Raw genomic sequence first — 9,628 nt, forward strand, 5'->3', positions numbered from 1 at the left:
ACTGCAGTGTAATTTTTAAAATATTTATACATTTTGGTTTGGCTCATATAGTGGTAATGTGTGTTTGGAGTGCCACATCACAGAGCAATTTATATATTGCATCTGTAATATTTTTCCTTTCAATACAAAATGAAGATGTGTGTGTTTTTGGTTGGTAATGTTTTTTTTTTTTACTTGTGGCCTATGTCAGTGTCCTGTACATGTTTTCCTGTGTTGATTTTTCCATAGTGCATATGTCTATTGGACAATGTTTATTGTTTTATGTATTGTTTTTTTTGTTTCCGGTCCTTATGTTTTTTTTTTTTTAAATAAAGCAAGCATTTCTTAAAGAATACATGTTTATAAGCATAATGGGTGGATGTATCAACAATAGCATGAATATTTATTTTTTTATTTTTTTATACAGTGTTTGAAAAAAGCAGTACTACTCATCGGCCAGTAACTCCTATCACATCTGATGATGATGACGCTGCGGAAGCAGGTAAAGTGTCCATTGTAGTATAGGGTATGTTTGTAAAGGAATGGCCATAACAAAATTGCACTTTCATTAAAAGGTCCATCAAAAGAAGTATGGAGCAGCAGAAGTGGGACTTCTGTAAGACATCACCACAAAAAAACCTGTGGCCGAAAAGAAAGCAAGGTCGTATGTCCCGGGCCAACCACAGCAGGCTACCCCGCCACGAAGATTATCGTCCGTATGTTCTGTCCCCCCACTCCAAATTTTGGACACACCTCCAAGACGTCATCCACACTCCCCTCATCTTGATTGTGAGTATCAAACTGAAATAAATGTAAAAAATTTCAGAACGTAATCAAAATTTTTCTTATCCGCATTAAGTCAAAACACATCAAAAACTTAGATACTTACCGCAGTAAGTAAAACCTAAAATGGAATCCAAGCTAAATGGCCTTGTCCACATCCAGTAAAGATATGTATGTCCACTTGAGCCATACAGTATGACATTGTGTGTAAGATGCTGCAACAAAAAAGCATGTTTCTTTTATTGAAAAAAGTAAGGTTGTTTTTCCAAATTTCACATGAGTGTTTGAGGTAACATTGCAAAATACATATAAAAACATTACTATGTTTGTTTGATCAAAGCTATAAGGTAACACATTATGGATTCCAATGTGTTTTTATGGTGGAGTATGTGTGAGCTACAATAAAACTAAAGTGTTTGCTTTCACAATTAAGTAACCAGACACATTTGCCACAAACAGGCATATGTATGTATTTAAGTTATGAGTGATGATGTTGCTAGGCAGAATAGTTGTAAGCAACAGTGAATCACATGTGTTCCATGTGTAGTGATTTGTTTACATTTCTCAAACATATGGATAGCTAACGGAGATTTGTTTAACATTTCAGCTTCTAGTCCTGGGAACAGCATCCCTCCGCAACAACAGCAACACAGTGACATGGAGGAGACAAACCTCTTAGAAATGCAGCCATTAAGGCAAGGAATGAGCCCCCCAGCACCTGTGAGTACACCACCACAGCAAAGCACACCACCACCACAGCACAGCCCAACAACACCAGTAACACAAGGCCCTGATCAGGTGTTTTGGACCATTTGGGCTAGACAGCAGGCCACTAATGAAGATTGCCTGCGTAGGCAGACACAAATGTTTGCAAGCCTACCATCTCACCTCAGAAGAATATCAAGAAATCTGAGTAGACAAAATGAACAAACAACCAGAATTGGCAATACCATGGAACTCATGCGTACAGACATTACACAGGTCATGGGCAACTTACAGTGCATAATGGAGGAACAGCACACACTAATGGAAGAACAGCACAGACTAATGGAAGAACAGCACAGACAACAGCAAAGTTATATGAACATTTTTCAAAACAATAAAAAGATTAATGAAAGTTTATTCCGAATTGTAGACAATCAAAATGCTGCTACATATGAACTCAATGCCACCCTCACTAACCTGAATGAAACACTCAGATGCATGCACCAACAGCAAACAAACAGCAGTTCTGGTACGACTACTCCAAATATAACGCCAGTCTCATCACCACCAAGATGCTCCACCAGAGCACGACAACATGACAGTGCTAAAGGCAAAGGGCAGGACAAGCAGCCACCAAAAAAAACGTGAAAAAAATACAAGTTAGACATTTGTGATAAGTAACTCAAAATAGTTAGTAAGTGTATGTTTGGCAAAAAATATATAACACTTAGCTCCTTGACAATTTATACAACATCATTAATTATAAGTGGTACAAACAACAACATAAAATTTGTACGCACATTTATTCTTTACCATTTTTTTGTATTGGAGTAGGGAAATGTTGATGGAGCCGCACATACATGTTAGCAGGAAGTAAACAGACCACTTTGATTTTTTTCTAATCATTACTCTTTCTAGATTCCAATCATTCTCATATCCTGCAGACACAATAATTGGCAGCCAGGCAGAATGTCTTTAGCAGGAAGTAAACAGACCACTTGATTTTTTTTCTAATCATTACTCTTTCTAGATTCCAATCATTCTCATTTCCTGCAGACAACCCAAATTACAATGTTATTGATTACTATTTTACCTTTCTTCTCTATACAACATTACAAGAAGAACACAATTGAGTTGCGTAAAAAGCTTTTAATATGTTGGCATTGAATTTTTTTTTAAAACATTGACAAAATGAATGTCAGTATTGTTGGGACATGTTTGTGTGTGTTAAAAATTAGTAAGAATGTTATTACACATGATGCAGAAACCAACAAATAAGAACTTTTTAACCAAAAAACAAAGAATGTGTATAATAATGTATATATGTGGCAAACTGTGTATTTACTTACACATCAGCAAGTTTACTGCATCAAACATTAGGAAATAAATTATTTCTGATTACAGTAAGTTTGTGTCCATTAAATATGATGGAGCATCACACATAGGGACACATGTATTCCTCAAGGCTAACATATTATATGTTGAGGAGTGTTTTTTGGGAACACAGGTTCTCAAACTCGGCCCTCAGGACCCCACACAGTGCATGTTTTGCAGGTCTACTCACAGAATCACAAGTGACATAATTAGCTCCACCTGTGATTCTTTTAACATATGTCTGTGAGTAATTCATACATCTGTGCTTCTACTGGGTTACGTGAAAAACATGCACTGTGTGTGGTCCTGAGGGCTGAGTTTGTGAACCTGTGCATTAGGACGTTACACACAATGATAAAGTAAAATACTAAATGGATTATGTGTGCTTGTAATAAATTAGCACTGCAAGTTTACGATCACTTATCCAGACTTAATGCATGCCACTCATAATCTGTTGTTTTGAGTTTTAAAATACACACAATACACATGCGACAATTGTTTTGCATAAAGCGAGGGTATGTTTGTATGTGTCAAGGAGACAGACACATTCTGAGTAATGGTTTTGCCAATAAAAATGGCAAAACATCTATTTATGATTACACAACAAATGAAATAAGCAAACCAAACTTACCTTAGAAATAGCGAGTGATGAGCTCTTGCCTAACCTGCCTCCCTACATCTGTACTCCAAGTATCACCAGATGTCTCTAATTCCTCTGCTTGCTGGCTGCTTTCTTCCTCCTCCTCCTCAACATGTGGCAGATGTTGTTGCAAACACATGTTATGAAGAAAGCAGCAGCAGAACACAATTTGAGTCACCTTGGAGGGACTATACAACAAAAGGCCACCAGACTTATCCAGACACCGAAACCTAGATTTCAGCACACCAAAACATCTTTCTATCACATTCCGCGTGGACTTATGTGCATGATTGTAATTGTGTTCAGCAGGTGTATCAGGTCGGGACAATGGAGTTAGAAGCCAAGAGAAACAGCCATATCCTCCATCACCTAAAAGACAGATATAGTAATGTGATTCATGTTAAGATACAGCAACACATAAGTAACACACTGTGGGGCAGATGTATTAACCTGTACAAGGCATAAGGAAGTGATAAACCAGTGATATGTGCAAGGTAATAAAGGCAGCAGACAATCTGTTCCTAAATGTTCATTTACATATTGGAGCTGATTGGCTGGTGCCTTTATCACCTTGAACATATCACTGGTTTCTCACTTCCTTATGCCTTCTACAGGTTAATACATCTGCACCTGTATTTGGACAAAGTATACGCAGGCCTACACATATCAAATTACATACCCAGCAGCCATCCATCTGGCATTTGTCCGTCCTCAAACTTATCAAAGAGAAATGACTGACTGAGGATGAAGGAGTCATGGCAGCCACCAGGGTAACCAGAACAACACTCATTATTTTGAGATTTGCATCACAAACCACCTGCACATTTGTGGAGTGTTCGAAATGGCGATTAGTATATATGTGCTGCCTGCCCCTAGGTGGTCTCAGCTGAATGTGTGTGCAATCTATGGCTCCAAGCACATTGGGCATGCCAGCCAGCTCATAGAAATCTACCCTGACGGCATGCCACTGAGACTCCTGGGTATGGAAGCAGATTGAGGCCTCGATGTGGAGCTGCAAAACAGCCAACACCTGTGTGTATATTTTAAAGAACAATAAACATGAGATTTTAGGACAGAACTGGCCACCGAGAAATTAAAACAAACAAAAAACAGAAGAGGTAGTTAGTATAGTTAAAATCTCCCATCACTATTACATCTCCTAATCCTGCTGCTTTCTGAATTTGCCTCAGTAACAATTCCTCATCAGACACATTAATACCAGGTGGTTTGTAGCATAGCCCTAAAAGTATGTTTTTAGTTCCCTTTCCCCCGCATGCAATTTCTACCCATTACGTCTCAACAGTATTTGCAATCCCTTCGTGAATATCTTCCCATATATCAAGTTTTAATAATGGCTTTACATAAATGGCTTTACGTAAATGGCTTTACGTCAACCCCATTTATTTAATCTGTCTCTCCTGAACAGTGTATAACCCTCCAGATTGACTGTCCAATCATGAGATTCGTCCTACCAAGTTTCATACTGTTTGTTTGCTGCAAGGACTTCTAGTTCCTCCTTTTTCCCTGTAAGGCTTCTAGCATTTACATACATACAATTAAAATAAGTATTCCCCCTTATGCTAGGGACATCATTTTCTACATACAATATTGGTGACCCATAGTCGTTGTTAGTTAGTGTTGTGGCATTACCTGTGGTAATACCGTCGTTAACACCCTTGCCGGCTGCTATTGCCCTCCCCCTTTCTCCACCCACATTCAGCTCACTGCCTCCATCCTTACTGTTCTCACTACTTTACCCGTAGTTTCTAGCTAAACCCTCCCCCCCCAGGCTCCTAGTTTAAAATCTCCTCCAACCTTCTAACCATCCTGCTCTCCAGCACTGCTGCCCCCTCCTCATTCAGGTGCAATCCATTGTGGCAAAAAAGATGGTGCCTGACTGAGAAGTCCGCCCAGTGTTCGAGGAACACAAACCCCTCTTTTCTACACCAGTCTCTAAGCCACACATTTACCTCCCTAATTTCCCTCTGCCTCCCTGGGCTAGCGCATGGCACAGGTAATATTTATTACCTTAGATGTTCTTACCTTAAGTTTCTGGCCTAAGTCCCTATAGTCTGTCTTAAGGACATCCAACCTACCACTAACTTTGTCGTTGGTGCCAACATGCACCAAGACCGCCGGGTCATTCCCAGCTCCTCCCAACACTCTTCTACCCAGTCCGCAATAGGTCATACCCGAGCACCCGGAAGACAACAGACTGTACGGCGATAACGGTCCCGGTACCAGCTTCCCTGTCTGTCTTCCTGATAACAGAATCCAATAAGATTGGATAACATGCAAGGACCAATTACACTGTTTGTTGATTACAGTAAGTACATTTTGTTTGACACAGATGCAGTTCTTTTTCGAAGGTAGATCCTACAACCTAGAAATGAAATATATTGTGAAGGCAAAAGGCAAGAACAACTATATGTCTTTTCCAGGGCACACTTTTGTAAATGATGAATGAATTTAGTTAAATTTTACTTTTAATGAAATACACTTAAGAAAAAGGGGGAGCAGGCTCCAGTATATAATCACATAGCTGCAAAAATGCTAAAATTATAGGCAAAAATTAAGTATAGGCGAAAATATGTTCCCTTTGAATAGAAAGCAGGCAATCAGGTGATCAAGCTCCCAGAGTGAAACGCTCAACATTTACAGTCCCAGTGTCCGAACTTCTGGTCGTACAGACTGTGGACATCGGCACCCAGCTCCAGGCTCAGCTCTCTCTCCATGGCAGTAAGCTAACCACCCATGGATACGGGACCCCCTGAAATTGCCCACACTGACCACCAATGAAAAAAGGTACTGTGGGGTGGATCTCACAATAAGTAAGGTAACCGCCGGCAACCACTGGAAATACTATTACAGTAATATGCATTATTTATTCCTTATTTACTTGTGACTCACATGCAGGATTCCTGCTTAGGGGACACTTACCTTAATATGAATTTATGATATTCTAATAAGAATTAAATACTGTGCACGAAGCAGTATACAAAGGATAACATTAATTCTTTGTTAAGATAGACATCAGGGATTTGATCTTTCGTGGTCTTTTTCCCACCGTCCTTGCAGTTACTTTTACCTCTCATGTGGAATCAGCATATGTTATTCATAGACAGCATTTATTGTGTACAACAGAAATGTACATTTGTTTACTGCATTAGATTAAATTAACAGTTATAATCACTGTATTGGTGCGTACACACGGTGAGATTTTTTCTTACGATTTTGACTATATAGTCAAAATCGTAAGAAAAGTTAGTGCAGATCGCAAGGTGAAAGTCACCTTGCGATCCTGATTCGATGCCGATGCGCGGCCCCGCGCGGTCGGCATCACAAGAATAGATAGACTGTGCAGGCAAGTCAATTTTGACTATCTCGTAGAAAAGATAGTCAAAATTGACCCTTAGTCAGAATCGCTAGCACAGTCATTATGTGCTTGCGATGCCGACCTAGCCCCTGTCGCATAGGGAGCATCGGGTTTAGCTATAGAAGAGATAGTCAAAATTGACACTTAGCCAAAATCGCACATAGTCAGTATCGCAAGCACATATTGAGTGTGCTTGTGATACTGACTATGTGCCGACCTGGCCCCTGTCGCATAGTGAGAATTGGGCATAGCCCGAATCTCACCATATGTATGGGCCATATCACTATAATCATTCCAATTGCCAATCCGTTTTGGCATTGCACTTGCTGTGATTATTTACTACCAATAATACGTTTTCTGGGAAACTAACTGTAGTTATTCTCAATTTGTTATACAATTTTGCATATATACCATTGATTGCAATTTCCTTTACCCAAGTAACTACATATCATTCAGGGTTACTCTCTCATTCCAAAATTATCAGTTAGCGTTCTGCAATGCTTATGGTAACAGAACGCTACCTAATTTAGGGACAGCAGAAGTACCCCTCTAATCTCTTTCTTAGAGCTAGCTCCTGTTTTTACAATACAACAGTACATATACATACAAAATTCTAACTTTTGATGTTTATAATTGGGAATTATTTCATTGTATTTGCAATCAGTTTTGCATGTGTATGTGTCCGGATTGATGTTGTGTGTCAGAACCCATTTACCTACGGTCAAACCACACTGGGTATGCCCAATCTCGTCTGATCTTGGAAGCTATGCACTGCAGGGCCTGGTCAGTACTTGGATGGGAGACAACCAAGGAATACTAGGTACCGTAGGTATTTACTTCTTTCACACAGAACTGAATTTTTGAGACACCTAGACACAGCCCAGACTACCAATTAAATTTGAATATCACACTGAGCCTCAGGGGCGTAAGTTTATGCCAGGCGCCCGGAGATTTTTTCGCCTATAATTTTAGTATCTTTGCAGCTACAGTATGTGATTATATACTAGCACCTGTTCCCCCTTTTTCTTAAGTGTATTTCATTAAAAGTTAAATTTTAACTAAGGGGGTCATTCCGAGTTGTTCGCTCGGTAAAAATCTTCGCATCGCAGCGATTTTCCGCTTAATGCGCATGCGCAATGTCCGCACTGCGACTGCGCCAAGTAAATTTGCTATGCACTTAGGAATTTTACTCACGGCATTTTCATCGTTCTGGCGATCGTAATGTGATTGACAGGAAATGGGTGTTACTGGGCGGAAACAGACCGTTTTATGGGCGTGTGAGAAAAAACGCTACCGTTTCCGGAAAAAACACAGGAGTGGCTGGAGAAACGGGGGTGTGTCTGGGCGAACGCTGGGTGTGTTTGTGACGTCAAACCAGGAACGACAAGCACTGAAATGATCGCAGATGCCGAGTAAGTCTGAAGCTACTCAGAAACTGCTACGAGGTGTGTAATCGCAATATTGCGAATACATCGTTCGCAATTTTAAGATGCTAAGATTCACTCCCAGTAGGCGGCGGCTTAGCATGAGCAAATCTGCTAAAATTCACTTGCGAGCGAACAACTCGGAATGACCCCCTAAATTCCTTCATCAATTACAAAAGTGTGCCCTGGAAAAGACATATAGGGGGTAATTCCAAGTTGATCGCAGCAGGATTTTTGATAGCAGTTGGGCAAAACCATGTGCACTGCAGAGGAGGCAGATATAACATGTGCAGAGAGAGTTAGATTTGGGTGGGGTGTGTTCAATCTGCAATCTAATTTGCAGTGTAAAAATAAAGCAGCCAGTATTTACCCTGCACAGAAACAAAATAACCCACCTAAATCTAACTCTTTCTGCACATGTTATATCTGCCTCCCCCCTGCAGTGCACATGGTTTTGCCCAATTGCTAAAAAAAAATCCTGCTGCGATCAATTTGGAATTACCACCATAGTTGCTCTTGTCTTTTGCCTTCACAAAAGATTTAATTTCTTCTCTGTAGTTTAGCAAACTATCTTCTGGGAGCACCACCAACTTGTTGCTGAACTCATTTGACTATAAGCTGGATGTTGGTTTTTCTAAGATGTAATATATGAAATACAATATAATACATATCATATCTTGTGCAGATTTACACCTCTTTACAACCTACAACATTCTACAACCTCCCAAAGGTGATCCACAAACTGACTAGCAGAATAGTATGCGATGTAACAAGCCAGTATCAGTTCTGCGTTGTGGCTGGGTGTAGTATGAGTGGCCGGCGGCCAGGATCCTGGGGCCAGCATACCGGCACCAGGATCCCGGCCGCCAGCATACAGACAGCTGGGCGAGTGCTAATGAGCCACTTGCGGGCATGGTGGCGTGCTACGCGCACCACGCTATTTATTCTCCCTCCAGGGGAACTGTGGACCCCAAGAGGGAGAATATGTGTCGGCATGCCGGTGGTCGGGATCCCGACCGCCGATATGCTGTTCGTCGGGATGCCGACCAGCGGCATACTGTAGACCACCCGTGTGGCTCATTATTAATGGCTTACAACTGTAAAAACCCATGATTTGTTAGTTGCATTCCTGACAAAATTCTTTAAAGTTGTTCTTGTGTGTGATGGTATTTGCATTCTGCACAAAGGGCCTAATTCAGATCTGATTGCAGCAGCAAAATTGTTCTCTAATGGGCAAAACCATGTTGCATTGCAGGGGGGCAGATATAACATGTGCAGAGAAAGTTAAATTTGGGTTGGTTATTTTGTTTCTGTGCAGGGTAAATACTGGCTGCTTTATTTTTACAC

At 40.5% G+C, this 9,628-nt stretch overlaps 1 protein-coding gene and 1 pseudogene across 1 annotated transcript; both read left to right on the plus strand.

Annotated features, from left to right (window-relative positions):
* The first annotated feature begins 602 nt into the window (after positions 1 to 602).
* On the plus strand, positions 603 to 2,821 carry LOC134932455 (uncharacterized). The gene is made up of 2 exons (XM_063926935.1): positions 603 to 768; positions 1,370 to 2,821. Exon 2 carries the CDS (start codon positions 1,420 to 1,422, stop codon positions 2,113 to 2,115), a length of 696 nt encoding a protein of 231 aa, XP_063783005.1. The 5' UTR covers positions 603 to 768; positions 1,370 to 1,419; the 3' UTR covers positions 2,116 to 2,821.
* Positions 2,822 to 7,570: 4,749 nt separating this feature from the next.
* On the plus strand, positions 7,571 to 7,689 carry LOC134945309 (5S ribosomal RNA; annotated as a pseudogene).
* Positions 7,690 to 9,628: the final 1,939 nt, after the last annotated feature.

The sequence above is a fragment of the Pseudophryne corroboree genome, chromosome 1 (assembly GCF_028390025.1).
Source record: "Pseudophryne corroboree isolate aPseCor3 chromosome 1, aPseCor3.hap2, whole genome shotgun sequence".
In the NCBI taxonomy this organism is placed as follows: Eukaryota; Metazoa; Chordata; class Amphibia; order Anura; family Myobatrachidae; genus Pseudophryne; species Pseudophryne corroboree.